The 17,779-nt window shown below is 37.5% G+C and overlaps 2 protein-coding genes and 1 long non-coding RNA gene across 3 annotated transcripts in view; 2 read left to right on the top strand and 1 right to left on the bottom strand.

Moving 5' to 3' along the window:
• The window catches only part of CTNNA1 (catenin alpha 1), a 204,159-nt gene that overhangs the window by 78,107 nt on the left and 108,273 nt on the right, over nucleotides 1-17,779 (bottom strand). The window lies entirely within an intron of this gene.
• Nucleotides 336-8,041, top strand: LRRTM2 (leucine rich repeat transmembrane neuronal 2). The gene is made up of 2 exons (XM_048859988.2): nucleotides 336-793; nucleotides 1,129-8,041. The coding sequence occupies exons 1-2, from the start codon at nucleotides 790-792 to the stop codon at nucleotides 2,673-2,675; spliced, it is 1,551 nt and encodes a 516-aa protein (XP_048715945.1). The 5' UTR covers nucleotides 336-789; the 3' UTR covers nucleotides 2,676-8,041.
• On the top strand, nucleotides 10,553-17,403 carry LOC142072975 (uncharacterized). The gene is made up of 2 exons (XR_012669613.1): nucleotides 10,553-12,494; nucleotides 13,239-17,403. It is a non-coding gene; the product is annotated as an uncharacterized LOC142072975 (long non-coding RNA).

Below are 17,779 nucleotides of genomic sequence, written 5' to 3'. Positions count from 1 at the left end.
TACTACTCAAACAATGTGTGCATTTCCTATTAAAGTTATTTATGTGCAGGAAAATACAATACAAAATGAGCAAGAGCCAGGATTAAAAGACTGTTCACAATCCTAGCTGTACACTGCTTGAGGCTGTCTGAAGATAGCAAGCAAAATGTACTATAGAAAAAACTGATTACAAATCATTCTTACTCCTTGAATTGTACGGATGAAGTGTTCTTACAGTTGATTTTTCCTCTATCAGTAGTTTAACAGGATCACAGTATGCATCATAATGCTTTAAAACAGAAAAGCTTCTGGAAAACCCAAACAAAAGGAACGTCACCAAGTGACGTCAGCCTATATACAGTTCTGTGTGGTCGCAGCGCATAAGCAAATCCATTCTTGTATCGTTTCCCTGAAAAGCTTTTCAGTAAATGCACTCATGCTACTACAGGAGCTTCTCTCAGCAATAAGCCACACATCTGCCATCAACAAGTTAAGATTAAAAGAACCCACAGCCGTGGAAAAAGAACGTGAGCTTCAATAAAACCACTGAGCAGTCACAGGAGGAGGAAAAAACCAACAATTTATATTCAGCATTGATTCCACAATTACAGACCTGTCACATGAAATCAAGCCAACGAATTTAAAAGGAGTATTTTGAGAGAGCATGGTGGATTCAGTCTTACACTAATATCGAAGGACACTAGAAAACAGTAAATTATTCAAAGGCTGTCTTACATTAGAGCCTTTTACAGACTCACTGCGTTGAGTCTAAAACTACGACTGAATGCAACCTCCAATGTACTCAAAAGAATGGGTAAGTTTACACATTTATATATACCTTTTATGACGAAAGAACAGCTATGCTTTAGAAAAACAGAGGTACTAAAAACAGATTTTCTGAACTGAAGCCTTTTAAAGGCATGTTCAGATTGTCACTTATTGAAGATTATAATGTAGATAAAGATTTGTATGAAGGACAATATCCAAGTACTCTGTATTTAGTAAGTTTATTCGTTCTTACATTCAGAAGTAGCTTTTTAGAGATGCATGAAAGTAATCTGCAGTGAAATCTTTCACCATAATGTTCTAAGTGTACATGATCTGATAAGAATATCCTATCTTGTTGTTTCCCTAAATTATATTCTGCAGGCTTACATTTCAAGTGGCCATTAGGGGCTCCTATGCTGGCAGCACTATATGCAATGAGTATGGTTTTAAAATTGCTGCCTGCCTTGGGCATGGCTTGTCCACCAAAATGTCGCTGTGAGAAGCTGCTCTTTTACTGTGACTCTCAGGGGTTTCACTCAGTGCCAAACACCACTGACAAGGGCTCTCTAGGTTTGTCACTGAGGCACAATTATATTTCTGAACTTGAAAGGGATCAATTTGCAAGCTTCAGTCAACTTACTTGGCTTCACTTAGATCATAATCAAATTGCAACAGTAAGAGAAGATTCTTTTCAAGGACTATATAAACTTAAGGAATTAATCCTAAATTCAAACAAAATCTTTTATTTGCCCAACACAACTTTTAGCCAACTGCTGAACCTGCAAAATTTGGACCTCTCTTTTAATCAGTTATCCTCTCTGCATCCTGAGTTGTTTTATGGACTTCGCAAGTTGCAAACCTTGCATTTACGTTCCAACTCCCTGCGGACTATCCCAGTCCGCCTTTTCTGGGACTGTCGTAGTCTGGAGTTTCTGGATCTGAGCACAAATCGCTTGCGAAGTTTGGCTCGCAATGGATTTGCAGGATTAATCAAACTGAGGGAGCTTCACCTAGAGCACAACCAGCTGACAAAGATTAATTTTGCTCATTTCCTACGGCTAAGCAGTCTGCACACGCTCTTCTTGCAGTGGAACAAAATTAGCAACTTGACATGTGGGATGGAGTGGACCTGGGGCACCTTAGAAAAACTGGATTTGACTGGAAATGAAATCAAAGCCATTGATTTGACAGTTTTTGAAACTATGCCTAATCTTAAAATACTCCTAATGGATAACAACAAGCTAACCACTCTGGATTCCAAGATCTTAAATTCACTTACATCCATAACTACAGTGGGCCTCTCCAGCAATCTGTGGGAATGCAGTCCAAAGATATGTGAATTAGCCACATGGCTGAGTGGTTTTCAAGGTCGGTGGGAGCACTCCATACTGTGCCACAGCCCAGACCACACCCAAGGAGAGGATATTCTAGATGCGGTTTACGGTTTTCAGCTTTGCTGGAATTTATCAACTATTGTTACATCCATGGTTACGAGTTACAGATCTCCAACTACTGAGTATACAAAAAGAATAAGCTCATCAAATTTCCATATGGGAGACAAAGAAATTCCAACTACTGCAGGCATAGTCGTTACTACTGAAGAACATTTCACTGAACCAAACAATGCCATCTTCACTCAGCGGGTAATTACAGGAACAATGGCTTTATTATTTTCTTTCTTTTTTATCATTTTTATAGTGTTCATCTCCAGAAAATGCTGCCCTCCCACATTAAGAAGAATTAGGCAGTGTTCAATGATTCAAAACCACAGGCAACTCCGATCCCAAACACGGCTACATATGTCAAACATGTCAGACCAAGGACCATATAATGAATATGAACCCACCCATGAAGGACCTTTCATCATCATTAATGGCTATGGACAGTGCAAGTGTCAGCAACTGCCATATAAAGAATGTGAAGTATAATATCTACAAGTCATCAAAAATTAAAACCAGATAAGTAACTTATTTTAAAATTGATGGGGACCTACATATGATTCTAATTTTTAGAAATGTTGACATAAATCCTAATTTTCCAAACTATTTAATGGAGGCATTGTTTTTGAAGTGGTGCAGTATTTTAAAGTTTTTTTTTTAATAAAATCATATTTTCAGTGTTAAAGCAGCAATGATTATATTAAATTTGCACTCAATGTTTGAAAGTCTAAAAAGATGCTCACCTCAAAACATGTACAATGTTTCATGTTATGTAATTATAGGACTATGTGTAAATATTTATACTTAAGTCTCCATAGTCTACTTTTTCTAATGAAAATAGTCTGAATGAAAGGAAGCTAGATATATGTACAGAGATCTGTGAGGGAACATACATTACATTTGTTCCATTGTAGCTATGTGATCACAAACATTCCAGTTGGCTCAGTTCACTTTTCAAGGTTGACTTGCAGGAAGATTTTCCTTTTGTGATAATCTGACTCTTAAATCTACAATCAGAGAAGAATGGGAAGGGGATTTTTCAAGCGTATTGGAGACTGGTGATTTTAAATATTGTTTTCCTACCTCCATATTGATAGTCAGCCTTGCCTAAATGTACCTTTGCTAAAGCTCACAGCAAATTTACAATACAGCAGTTTTATAGAATTACAAACCGACTCTCCAAATGCTTAGAAAGTACTCAAGTGCTTATGTAAGAAGACTCGATACAATGCAATCAATTTTAAGTATTAAATGTGTTTAACTCTGATTAGATCTCTGGTTTGACTTGACAATTGGCACAGCTTTTCAAATAATTTAGGCAAATTATTTGGGACTATGAATGAAGGGTATTTCAACAGCTTCTCATGTGTAAGTACTCTGAATGCAAATTTTAACGAAAAGCAAATATCAATTTGGGGGTGAAAAGGGACTAGGGAGGGAAGAAGCCCTCTCCTGTCCTCCCCACAGCAGTTTCTTCATCTTGCCTAGAAGCTATTTTCATGCACTAACCCGACAGGTTTCTCTGGAGACAGAATTAACCCCTGCAATATAAGCTTTCACTTATCCTATTCTTGTGAAACCCCCAACCTTCCCAAAGTCAAAGTAGTTAAACATTTTTTTAATTGTTCAGTTGATAAATTATAATTAGCTTAGAAAGTATTTAATTGAAAAATGTTTCATTTTATACTTCAGTGATATGAGATGAGAAGGCCCTATGCTATTTGCTATTTACTCACCTTGGAAACTCAATTTTCTTTTATCCAGAAGTAGCATGTGCTATAAACTCTATTATGAAATTACATGTAAATATTTGGAGATCTATGCAGCCACAGTGGTTTTAGACACCACAAATATAAAATTACAATATTTTAAAGAAAATTGCTCAAAATATTGTAAACTTTAACCAAAGTTACTAGACTAAGGGGGAATTTATATATATAAATATGTATATATATTTAAAATGTGTTCTGTGTCAAATGCTGCAGTGTTCGACAATTAGCAGCAGCACACAACTGGAGAAAACAATTCCTCAGTGTTGACATACTGTAATTATTGATTTATTCAAGGTATGTTAATTATGTGTTGTACCAAACTTCTAAAAACTTTTAGAACAGATAGTCAGTGCACAAGTCTGTTTGCTTTTAGTAAACTCAGCATTATATTTACACACACTTAGGGTACAACTATACAACATTGTGATGTTTTATTGTGAAAGAAATAGGTCTCAGATAAATAAATGGGGCTTCAGATAATATTTTTTATAAATATTTTTAAATTATTCTCTTGTGCTATCCACATGCTTCCCATTACCTTTATGGAACGCATGACTTATGAGGAGAGGCTGAGGGAACTGGGATTGTTTAGTCTGTGGAAGGGAAGAATGAGGGCGGGGGGATCTGATAGCTGCTTTCAACTACCTGAAAGGGGGTTCCAAAGAGGATGGATCTAGACTGTTCTCAGTGGTGGCAGATGACAGAACGAGGAGTAATGGTCTCAAGTTGCAGTGGGGGAGGTTTAGGTTGGATATTAGGAAAAACTTTTTCACTAGGAGGGTGGTGAAACACTGGAATGCGTTACCCAGGCTTGACAAAGCCCTGGTTGGGATGATTTAGTTGCGGATTGGTCCTGCTTTGAGCAGGGGGTTGGACTAGATGACCTCCTGAGGTCCCTTCCAACCCTGATATTCTATGATTCTATGTTACATGAAACTGTAGTGTCCCAAATTAGCAAGAAAAAAAATATATACATTTTCTTATTCTCCAAGATTTTGTATTCTATTAAGGCAAGTGCATTCAGTAAAGACTAGGTTCCCATAATTTTTTTAATGAACCCATTTACTGTTAGAACCCAACTACAGTCTGATTATCTTGCATTACAACTATCCCAATTACTTTCAGCCATATAGAGTACCTTCTAAGCATACAGAGGAAGTGGTAGGAGGAGGATGAGAAGGATGTTCTGATGATTAAATCACACATGCAGTGAGGCCAGATCTAAGTTCAAAAAGTAGATTTACTGGCACCAAGTATATTGAACCACTTGTGATAAAAAGATTTATTTAATCTTTTACAAATATTAAGTGTTCGTGGCCCTTCATTTACATCTAAGCTTCAGTCTTGCCCTCCGATATGTGAGCAGGCATCATTTCATATCTTGTTAAAAATCTGTGCATGTCTGTGAAAGCACAATAGCTTTACTAGCTTTAGTCGTGTAAATTACTGGGTATTAGCGGGCAGGATCAAGCCCTTGAAGTGCTAGCTTTCATAAGAGTCTTTGCAAGTGCAGCCTTAGGTGCAAACAGATGTGCTCAGGAATTAGAATCACTGATCATTCCAGCAATGGTGGGTAATCAAATGCTTTTGCTGCGGTATCCCCACTCAGGAAGTCAGGGCTAAATTTCTGCTGCTCACAGCCCCTAACACAAGAGTATGTTCTCTCCTTATCCAATAAGATCCTACTGTTGTCCTTTGGTGGAAAAGTGACTTGAAATCCTTCACTCCAGCGTGGAGAGGGAAGTAGTGGGTGGGGCAATGGCTGTCATGCTATCCCCAGGAGTATGTGGCTGTGTTGCATTTGCAATTCTGAATATGAGTCCTTATTAGCAGTCATTTTTAACATAGTTTACAGTCATGATTAAGGAATGCTAGCAGGCTTCCAGCCTACCTTGTCAACAGGGCTATGTCTAAAACCATTCCCCTTGTTTGCCATGCCCCAAAACCCAAACAGAACAATGTTTGCCCCCAGCCATTAGTAACCATCCAGTCCTCTAGAATTTCATCACTCTCCCCTCCCTCAGACTTCCAGGAACCAGCTTTCAGCCAATGCACCCACACCCCTTTTGAACCAGTACTTTAGGCTCAGCCTTGCCTAGAGATGGTAAAGCAGTAAGGCACACACACAATCTAATGCCATGTAAGCTGTGGAGACAAGATAAGATTTAGCAGCCTCTGAATCACCCATTTTACACAAAGCTAATCTCCCAACTGCCTCAGAACATAATTGCAACTCCCTAGCAGCATTTAGCCTTCAGAAGTCAACACCCACCATTCAGCGAACGACTGTTGGATGTTCACACATTAGACCCCAGCAGTGAATATTACATTCAATGTAGTGTGCGGTCATGTAATCTAGATGATGCCAAATGCTGGCAATGAAAATTTAACCAGGTTTCCCTAATAATAAGCAGTAAGTAGCGAGCTATGCCAGTGTCCTTTGCAAGAACTCATTAGAGGGAGCAATTCCAAGTGATTTAAAAATTGTTTTCCATTCAATTGTTTGTGACTCCATCACCACAATAATTTTATTTCGTTTGCCAAACACTTATTTCTTGTGTTTCTTGTTTAGCACAAGCCAAGGTGGCTTGGTTTAACTTGTGTTCCAGTAGCAAGACGAATGACCACGACCTACGTTCCATCTTTTGGTTGCTGTGTCTACGTTCAGATGCACTGCATGCAGTCACAGCTCCTATCAAGTTTAGCTGGAATTCTTAGAGCTTAGCACTTTTACACACACAATTAATGTGTGTGTAGACAGCTGAAGAATTGCTTGCCATCCTCTAGAGCATTCTCCAAAGCCCACTCACCCTCTGCTCCATTCTCCACCCAATTTGCTCATCCTGTGGGCCCCCCCCCCCCCCTTCAGTCTCAGTGACATTTGAATCCAACATCTGGAACCAGTTTAAATCATAGTACTTGAGTGGACCAGAATAAGGAAGAACGAGCTCTCCCATTTCTAGTAATTTCTCTGCAATGGTGGATTTTTTCCCCACTTATTTTTTAACTTTGAAGAACTGCCTGATAAGGCATTGGGCGAGTCAAGTCTTGTTCCTGTACTACTTAATAGTGCTCAATCAACAGGAGGTTAATACTGTTATCAGACGTAAGGCTACCCGGGCCCATAAGCATTGGGGGATTAAGCTAAATTTCAATGACAAACTAATTTATGTGCAAATTCAAGTGTCTGTGTCCACATCAAGCTACAGCCCTTTGAAGACAGCCACCTATTGCCAACACTTGAGAGCAGAAATATCAGCTTGCTTTTTAAGACAGAAATCTGCACTAACACTTGTTTCCTAATGTGCCTAAGTTAATTTTTTTACTAGTTTAATGAAATGAAAGTTGATTGAATTTTGTAATTGGAGTAGTTTAAAACTTATCTGTTTAGCTTAATGTAATCAATTTGGAAAACTAGATTTCATCTTCCAAAGAAGTGGATTTCCACACGACGACACTTCAGAGGGGGATGGAGTCTTCCTTCTCCCACAGATAAAACAAAATCGAGGGAGGTTTATTAGTAGTGTCAAGTCATTCATGTCAATTCCTCTTTCCAGAACTAGAACTGAGATTTATCCATAAACTGAGGCTGTCAGTTTTTTCTTTTAAATGATCATCCATTGATTGCTAGTGGCACAGTTAAATGCCATTGTGTAGTCAAGTTGGGGATCATGCATTTCATATTTTGTATTAAACACCTTCTTTAGAGAAAAGTACTAGGGAAAGGTACTAGGATCTAATCAAATCTTATCTACTATCTAAGGTAGGCAAACTCATACTACCTAATAAGGTCAAAACAACAACAAGCTTTCAGATCTATGAAGCAAGCATACAAAAGGCTCCATCTGCTACACTTTCAACTAAACTTTCATAATGGTTTAAAAAAAACCCACAGATTTTAACACAGTAGTGAACTTTTTCTACCAACATTGAGACCAGAGATTAAAAAGCAGAGTCCCAAATGCATTGTATTCAAGTCATGTTAAAGAGCCATTTTCTGGTGGGGGTGAAAATACAAAATGGAGTAAATTGAAGTGCAGTGTACAGAAAGGTTTTGTTATTAAAACTGTGTATACCATAAAACTGAATTTGCCTCTTTTTTTCCTGCCTTCTCAAACAAATATCTAGAAATGTCCAGTTTTATGGTAATGTAAAATTAGTAGTCACACCACTTCAAAGCGGACTGCCTAGAAATCTCAGTAGTGAAGTGTCGGACAGTCTGTTTACTGTACACCAATATGTTGCTTTCAATTACACTTTATGGACTGAAAAAGTCTGAGTATCTGAACTCTTCATGCAGTCTGTTTCTTTATTGAGTCTAGAAAGTTTCTTGCAGAGGGAATATGAGTTATTGCTCATGAAAGGTGACAGATTAATGGCTCTGGAGACAGAACCCTTTGTACTCATCTATTTAATATACAGCAATACCTTCCACACATCACTGACAGTATGCCTCAACTACGACCTTGGAGTAGCCATCTGCAAGATTGAGAGAATAGTTCCCTCCCTATTCTTGTTCAGTCTTTAGACTCTCTATTGCCACAATCAACAATCAATGGTGCCAACTGGGGTGGTGGGTAATTCAGACAGAGCCACCTGTGAACTCAATAAGGACAAGCAACCCAAATCATTTAAAGATAGTATGTGCTGGTGGTTTAGTCTCAACTTTGAATCATTACCAAGCAGAACCAGATATGAACTGCTGACCTCAAAGAAAGTTCCATAGCCCATTATCACGGTCTTGAATTATCCAGTACAGTTCTCAGTACAGGCTACTTGCAGTGATATTCTCAAACACTGGTTATTAAATCAACAAAGATGCTTTTCTTCCATCGCGTAAAGAGATTCAGAGTTAGAGGATGTTAACTTACTAAAATTTCTTTAAAAGTACTTAACTAAAACAAGAGAACTTAAAATGACAGAAAAAAGTTTACTTAATTTGCAAACAACCAAAAATTAAATAGTTTAATTGTAGCTACATTTACTATAGGAGAATATTTCCTTAAAGAAAGGTTTGTATGTGCAAAACAATGAATAAAATGACTACTTTTAAAAAATGCAGAATATCAATGTTTACTATAGTTGGCTCTAACAACCCCCTAAATTCCTTTCTGCCTTCAAAAAACTGCATAACGTTTAATCTAAAATCAATACAGAAATATAAATGGGATACTTAGAATTTTCCATTTAAGTCCTCCTATATGTGACTAGTAACAATTAAGGAACTTTATTCACAATATGATTAATGCTGTTCCTAGTAATTTTGACAAGGATACTGCAGAACTCCAAATCTCTAGCTAGAAATTCTTGACTAACACCTTAAAAAGAGAACTGCAAAAGTGATTTGAAAACTGAGGCAAGTCTGATAATGTGCTGAAATACCCCAACAAACAGGAGGTGGGATACATTCAACACAAATCTTCCTTAACATTAAAAGCTCCTTCCCCAAGCCTTTAATACCAATTAATCAAAATATGCACAGAATACATGATTTGTTACTGATGCTAGAGTCATGCTTTGCTATCTGATATACAGAAAATGTATTCTGGGGTGTATTTTTTGAAAAAGGGCCAAATGACCACACTAGAATTTTTTTAGATGAATTCAGCACAAAAATAACTCAAGAATCTGGCTACTTGAGGCATTAAGCACATATTTTTACAATTAAAGGCAACCTTCAATATTGTGGAAGGGTAGGGAAGGCTACAAATAACTACTAGTGGCCTCTTCTATTCTTTCTGATGTATAAAAATCTAAAAACTGTAGAATTGCTTGCCTTAGCCTTCTAGACAGGACCGGAGTTTTCCATGTAAACAGAGATGACTTGAGAAGTACTGAAGTGATATTGCAAGGAAAAAAAAAAGTGAAAGTTGAGCTATTAAAACAAGGGTGTTTTGCAGAGAAAGTGGATGAAATATCTTTTATTGAACCAACTTCTGTTGGTGAAAGAGAGAAGCTTTCAGGATCCACAGAGCTGCTCTTCTTCTGAACAAAGAGAATAGGCTATGACCTCACATACTATGGTGTGCTTCATGTTCTGGCACCAACATAGCTACAACACTGCAAGCAAAGGAGTTTTAGTCAGACTATTTAACTTCAATTATTAATTAGCATTTTGGAAAAATGATCCTTCATTCAAGAGGTCTGAACTCTAACAATACACATCTTGAGACTTCCAGTAGGTTTGCCAACAAACCCAGTTGACATTCCTGATTACCAAAAAAACGTTATAAGCTTTCAGGCCCTCTTTATGTAGCATACAGAAGCACCGATAGGTACACTCCCATTTAAAAAATTCTTAGTAGGTCACTTTTAAATCAGTTCAAGTTTGCTTTGACATTAACTTTTCAGGCATTTTTCTTCACATGTATTTTACAAACTGAGTATTTGGGATTCTTTTTCAAAGCCAACAACTGAAGAAAAACTAAAGGAGTACTTGTAGCACCTTAGAGACTAACCAATTTATTTGAGCATGAGCTTTCGTGAGCTACAGCTCACTTCATCAGATGTATGAAGTGCATGTATGAAGATGTATGTATCACATCTGATGAAGTGAGCTGTAGCTCATGAAAGCTCATGCTCAAATAAATTGGTTAGTCTCTAAGGTGCTACAAGTACTCCTTTTCTTTTTGCGAATACAGACTAACACGGCTGTTACTCTGAAACCTGAAGAAAAACTGTTTCCCTCCCCACATTTTCCATCCTGCAAGCTAGGATCAACATACTCACTTGGTCATGTAGGACATGTGCAATTGTTTTATACCAATTCAATGCCGCTTAGTCTTCTAAAAGAAGTCAGCAAGTAAGAGTTCATTCATCAAGAAGAATCAAACACTGAAAAGGTCATAATTCTTTACAGGCAAGAACAATTAATTCTGTATTATAAATCAAAAATATAAATCTTACGTCCAACCTAATTGCTCAGAGTCTGAACTTCAAGTGTTACAACTGCTACACTATTTTAAAAATAAGTGTATTGAGGATTTTTTCTCAGCTTGAGCACACAGCCTTCTAATAAAAGGTACAGGCATCTTACATTTGGTAAGTAGCAAAGGTGGGCCAATACTTCCCAGATACTTTAAGAGTCCGCAGATTTTCCTTCACATCTAAAGTTCTATTTGGACAATTTTAAGACTACCATGCAGATAAGGAATATGCCAGTTCAGAAACAATGAGATAGATAAGATGGAGAGATATATTTCCTGAGGAAAAAGGAAGGTATAGTTTTACGGTACACCTTACAATGATTAATAAAAGACCAAAAGCAGACAGAAAATGGTTGCTAATTCACTCACCCTATGGACAGTCTTCTTCATTACTAGCAACACTGTCTTCAGATTTCAGAACTCTAAGAAGATGGTAGCCACAATAGGCTTAAAGGGTGACAGGTAGAGAAAAGCACACCTAGTTTAAAATGAAGGCTCTGAGGAACATATAGCTCTGGGCCATTCAGGGTATGTCTACACGACAATTAAAAACCCACAACTGGCCTGCGTCAGCTGACTCAGGGTAAGGGGCTGTTTAATTGCGGTGTAGAAGTTCTCCTCTTGTTGGAGCCTGGGCTCTGGGACACTGCAATTAAAACAGCCCCTTGACCCAAGTCAGCTGCCATGGGCGTTTAATTGCAATGTAGACATACCCATACTGGCAGTACAGCAGCAGTGAATCCTGGAAATAAGGGGCTGGTGACCTTGATAAAACTGTCAGTCTCATTCATCTAGGCTCAAAACCAACACCAAGCCCTAGATCTTTAGAGAGGCGATAGCCAGGCATATGAATAGGCTAGACTGCAGAGAGCACAGGCTGAACAAGATGTGGCATGTCTTTCATCTTTGACCTGACAAGCATCGATGCACCATAGTCTGCAACAGCATGACAGTGGGGTTCTCCTTTTATGAGTTACTTTTATACCAACTCAGTCTTTATAACTACCATCTCTTTTTAACAGGTGTGTTTCCACACAAATTTTCTAAGTCAGAGTTTCTCCCTGAGATGCTGATTAGGAAATTTCCTGCTCACAAGAATCCGTCTGTTTGCATAAGACTACCACACCAGGGCCTCAGAGGATAGTATGAGGTCATTTGGATGATTTCTCACTTTTAAGATTACTTTTAGGTTCATAGAGAAGAGTGAGAACAGCCATGCTGAAGGAATCCATAGTCAAACTGAACTGGATACCAAAGGTAATAACCCCTTGTCTTTTGTGTGCGGACAGGAAGTAAGATGTTTAAACCCAACTGCCTCCACCTGTTGGGAAGCAACTAGAATACCGCCAGAAGAAGGGTCCACTTCTCCCAGGTGGATGAATTATTTGCTCAAGTCACCTGCAAAGATTTATTTCCTTGCAATTTGTGAAGTAATTAATTAGTAATTGAGAGCTTTATTTTCTAGCCTTCAGTTTGAAATTCAGGCTTCTATTGTTTTTGGACACACCTTGCTTAATTTCACTGGAGACAAGTAGATAGCTGCCTTCCCTCCTGTCTGGGAGAAAACCAGTTTCTTTGTGTTCATTCACAGACTTCAAAACATAATACCAGTGAGTATCCACAATTCCTCATATAATGTTAATAGAATCATTTTAAAATAAATATTGATCAGTGTGTCATCAGCTTTCATAAAAGACCTGACTTGATACGCTTTTGTAATACAATTATATTGTATATAATAAGTCGATTCACTTACTTATTTAAGGTTCAGAGACCTGTATTTAAGAGACTCTTCCACCCAACTATCCAAGTTAATGTCTTCATTTACCTTTTATGTAAATGTGCCTTCATTGTCACTGCCTGATGATCAGGCTAGTCAGACTAACAAGTACAAATTCCTTGGTCTAAGGCAGATTGGGCTTCTGCATGACTTGGCAAACACATTGTAAAGAAAATAATTCTAGCACATACCCATAATTTTTAGTATACAGCCTGTGCATACCTCACACAAGAATATTATGATCAGTGAGTTAGTTTTCCAAATGACTTATTACATGCCACTCTTTGGGTATATATCATGACAACAGCATGTTAGGTTTGGTGAATATGTCAGGCCTGACAAAAGTTGCTGACGCAATAGTGAACCACCAGCATGCCTCTGAATCACAGCCAGTTGCTTGATAATATGGAGCATGAAGACAGACTGACCCATGCAGGAAAAAAATGTTGAGATGCCTGTTTTACAGTTAACCACTTATCTTTGAATTTCAAACCCAAGAAGTCTAGATTAAACAAAGAAATGGATAGTGAATTCTGAAGTCTTCTAGATTCTTATTTCCTCTTTTTCATGACAGCCCAATAGACTGCATAAGGTGATCAAAAAGCTGTTGACCTGAAGACAAAGATGGTGGAAGCCAACAGATCTCCATGAAAGATGTGAGTCATTAGGATGATTTAAACAGTTTTAGTTCTAACTAGTACAGCACCCAGTGCTGGAACCTCTATGTAACTGTTGAAGAGAACACATTCATGTTTCCTCATTCATTTGGATGCTTCCTTTCATAATACCCAGGTAATACCTAATAGATTCTCTGAACATATCAGGCAGTTGTGAGTAAGCTGCCAACTGGAATTTTGTCAGCCATTAGTGATGTCTACTTTACTGGCACACAGATCTCAGTAAGCACACGTCCAGGTGCACGAGAAGTATACTACTAAGCTAGAGTAGAATGAACCAATACTAGCAGATTAGATATTCAATGTATAAGGGAAATCTACTCAACTATGTAGAAAGTAACAACACCATATTACACATCACTCTTGGTCCAAAAATGGCAATGCTGGACAACTATTTCACAGAGAACTACTGCATAGCTCAAATATTAGTTTACTTGGTGAAGCTAAAAAATGCTTACCAGACACAGCAATCATATTTCTCTTTCAATATTTGACATCAACTACATTCAGTTAAATTCTTTTTTCAGTAACTCCACTGACTTTGGATTTATGCCGAGCTTATCCCCTACTTTGTAAGTATTCACGACAGTGCCTACTTCTTCACACACTACAAAACAACCGTATTACAAGGCTTTATTTGCAGCTCTTTTCCTTGTACTGGTATAAATTAATTAATGGCTTCACTATTTGAGATCTAGAGTAGAGCTGCTATGCTATTGTTAAATAAAACTAACAGGCATAATCTACAACTTCTAAGTTAACAGTTTTAGTTTCTACTTCCTATTTGAAATGGGGGGAAACAGGACAGTGGTTTTAAATTTCATAATTGCTAGAAATAGAAAATAGAGTCAGTTTAATATTTGGTGCATTTATCAGTCTACTGTAGATTTTAATAGTCTTTTCTTTACAAACCCTTTTCTACAGGTTTATTAATCATTAGTTCACATTTCTGCTGCTTACCTGTATCAGATCTCTTAGTGCAAACTATTCCACTTACCAAATTTTTACAATTAAGAAAGCAAATTCTCCATCTCTACCAAACCCACTATTCATGAACCCTGTTCACCACCCTTCCTCTTCTCCTCATACAAGTTTCTGTGGGGAGCTCATCTTATTTTATCCTATCCCTTCTTCTCTTTCAGGGTCTCTAAATACCAAGGACTCTAGATGAGGCTGGTAATTTCTTTGATTTGTTTCATGCTTGCTGGAAACTTGTTTTAAATTGGAGTGCCATACATTTTAATTTATGTTGCAAATTAAAAAAAACCCAACAACCTAGTTTCTGGCCTTAAATGACCACTTATTTATTCCATTGTAGCAAGGTGAGGGAAGATTGGTAATGAAACCAAAATTCACAGGGAAATACATCAGAAATGGTGAGTCCTATATTTTAACAGTGTAACTTGATACCAGCAGTGAACAAACTGCTGTCAGCAAAAAAAGCTTTCATAATTCAAGGAAGGAATTTTCAGGAGAGACTTACTACTCTGAAACAGCTGCCAGGCTCCACTGTTTCATACTTATGCTTAGTTATAAACATCGGCTAAGATGAGGACAAAATTATGTTGAAAGCAAAGAGACTTACATTTAGCATTTTAACCAAGTCTTTGTTTTACTATAATTATCCACTATGGATTTGGAAATTCCATCTTCCCACCCAACAACTAAACACTTTAGGCTCCCAGCACCAGTGTACTAGCTATGTGTGTCAATAGTTTTTGACTCTACGCCATAATGTTAAATGGAATATAATCAGCATTTCTTGGTTATTCTTCAGTAAGATTGCTTCCACATGCATCCCCCCCAGCAAAAACGTGCTAACGTTAAAATAAAACTAGGTCCAGGTCAATTTCCAATTAGAACTCAATCATGGACCGCCTTGTAGAAGCAGCATGTTGTCACTGACAGGGAATGCTTTAAAGTAGTTCAGAAACACTCTTAGTCTAATTAAATCATTTATATTCCCTCAAGATCCTAATGGATCCTAACCCACAGAAGGCTAGACTAGAAGGGTGAAGCCTCAAAGATATAGGGGCACTGCAGACAAAAAACAAAAACAAAACAAAATAAACTAAAAATCAAAGTTCAAAATCTAGGATTTTTATTTTAAATCAGATGTTTTTATTTAAGTTACACATTTTGTTAAAATAAACCAATTTAAAATTAAGTCTGAAATTATGAGAGCCAAAGTCCTAAATTTACTATGATGTATTAAAATGATTAAAGATAAAGAAAATCAAATAGTGTATGTTTGCTGCTGAAATTTTAAAGAAAGTCAAACCCTGAACTGGTGAAACATATTGGCTAAGCAAATGGAACCAGAATTTGACAATAGCAACCTCTTCTGCAGGCAACTCCTAATATTCTCTTGATTTCAGTTTATTCAACTAGTTCAGTTCATTCAAAATTAAGAAATGGATTGGTAGCTGAAAAAGCAGAAAAGTTTGTTTTTCTCTTCTAATCTATGATTAAAAATGAGGTGGGAGGAAATGAGATCTACTAGATCTAAAATCTTGAAGGATGTCAAGGACAGAAATAAGCAGTTCAATTCACCAACTATATTTAATAAAGCAGATTCAAATACTAAATATATTTTGATAACACTCTCTTATCCAGCAAGTTTAAAACAAATTTAAAATGTTGGGTTTTTACATTTAATTAAATTTCAATTTCCAGCCAAATGCAGCTTCATACAAATAGAGTAAAAAAATTAAATGATTTAATAGGAAATGCATCATCTACCATTTTGTAACAAATGTAAAAATTAAAACTCTGAATAAAGGAATGTTAAGTTAAGCTATATAATTGCTTAAATAAATGTGTATTGATTAGTGTATCCTCCTGATTATCAAAAAGTAGTACCACACTTAGAGTAAAAGCTAATTTAGTTTCAAAACATGTTTTAATGATTACCAACCAATGAGAATCTACCTCTCCTTAGGAAATGAACTAAAGTACAAATGCAAAACAAAATTAAATTTTCTTTAAGTCAAGGTTTCCTATCTGCTAATTTATATCAAAGTGATTTAAATCAATCCATCATGTACAGAAGTTTAAGTGGAAATGGCAAGATCCTCAGGAATAGGGATGCCCCACTTCAGAAAGGCTAGAATAATTTTCAAAAAGAAAAACAGCAAGAATGCCAAAGCCTTTTAATGGCACAGTTTACCCCAGTTTTGTTATACTAATAAGACAAAAACCAGCAGGATCTTATTAAAGAAGTTCTGTATTAAAATCACAAATGAGTTTGATTCCCCATAGTTTAAATTCCAGGGTATTACTAATTAAGAGGTCTCTTGGTTTTTGGTACTGTTTCTCTCCCTCTGTGTGTGAAACTTGCAAGCTGCTAATTGTGTTAGTACATTCTAAGACAGAGACTGTTCTCAGAGCAATTCTTTGTAACTACTACTCACACAGAGATACTCAAAGCAATACTCTGTAACAACAGAAACAGCACCCATAGACTCCCCGCCCTTTTGTTGTATTCATCTTGCTTTGTTAACAATTGTGATTAAAATAGAGAGAGAGGATGTATGTGGATGGATGCGTGGTGTGGATAATAACTGAATGATCAGGGAGGTGCCAGCCTAAGAATGCAGTGTCCATCGGCTGAAGAAGACGTCAAGTGGAAATAACCAGAGGACCCCAGAAGGGCAGAGTGGAATGCACCCAACAGCCTCAAGAATGCGAGAACCAAAGAACAAGATAACATCTGGCAGCACGGAGCCGTCAGGAATGTGCCGTCTGCTCATTGATTCAGCAACAGCATGAGGAGGCAATTCCCATAGACTGGCATAGGAAGAAATGCCTAATAAAATGGGCTCTAGAAAGTGAGAACTTTGGGGTCTGATTCTGCAAACCAACTTCCAGGAGCATCACATGAGCATCTGACAAGGCCCTGCTCCCCCCTCATGTCCAGGCCACCTGGCCAGTGGCTTGGCATGAGCAACTCTAAGGCTGGTAACTATGATAACAACCTTGCAGAACGTGTGTGTGTGTGTGTGTGTGTGTGTGTGTGTGTGTGTGTGTGTGTGTGTGTGTGTGTGTGTGTGTGTGTGTGTGTGTGTGTGTGTGTGTGTGTGTATAAATATGAAATTGAATGGAATGTTATAGCTATAAACTAACTGCTTACTATGATTCTTTCTGTATTCACAATAAATGTGGCATTTTGCCTTTTCCCCTTTAATGAGATCCTGCTGGTTTTTATTTTATTGGTATAACAGTTTGGACCCCAGTATGAAATCCCTAACATCAAATGGATGGAGTCCAGGATTTGCCACCTAATTTCTCAGAAAATACTGGGTCCTATTTGTATTCCAATATGAGTTCTTGGCCTAAAAGCAAAGTGCCCAGTATTAGGTTACACTACAGGTCTAGGCATGAAATCAACAATATCTGCAGATTTCTCGGACACCTTCTCATCCCCCAGGAATCCCAA

This window comes from Caretta caretta, chromosome 8 (assembly GCF_965140235.1).
Source record: "Caretta caretta isolate rCarCar2 chromosome 8, rCarCar1.hap1, whole genome shotgun sequence".
Taxonomy (NCBI): Eukaryota; Metazoa; Chordata; order Testudines; family Cheloniidae; genus Caretta; species Caretta caretta.
Note: the sequence above shows the minus strand (reverse complement) of the source record. Positions and strands in the feature narration are given on the sequence as shown.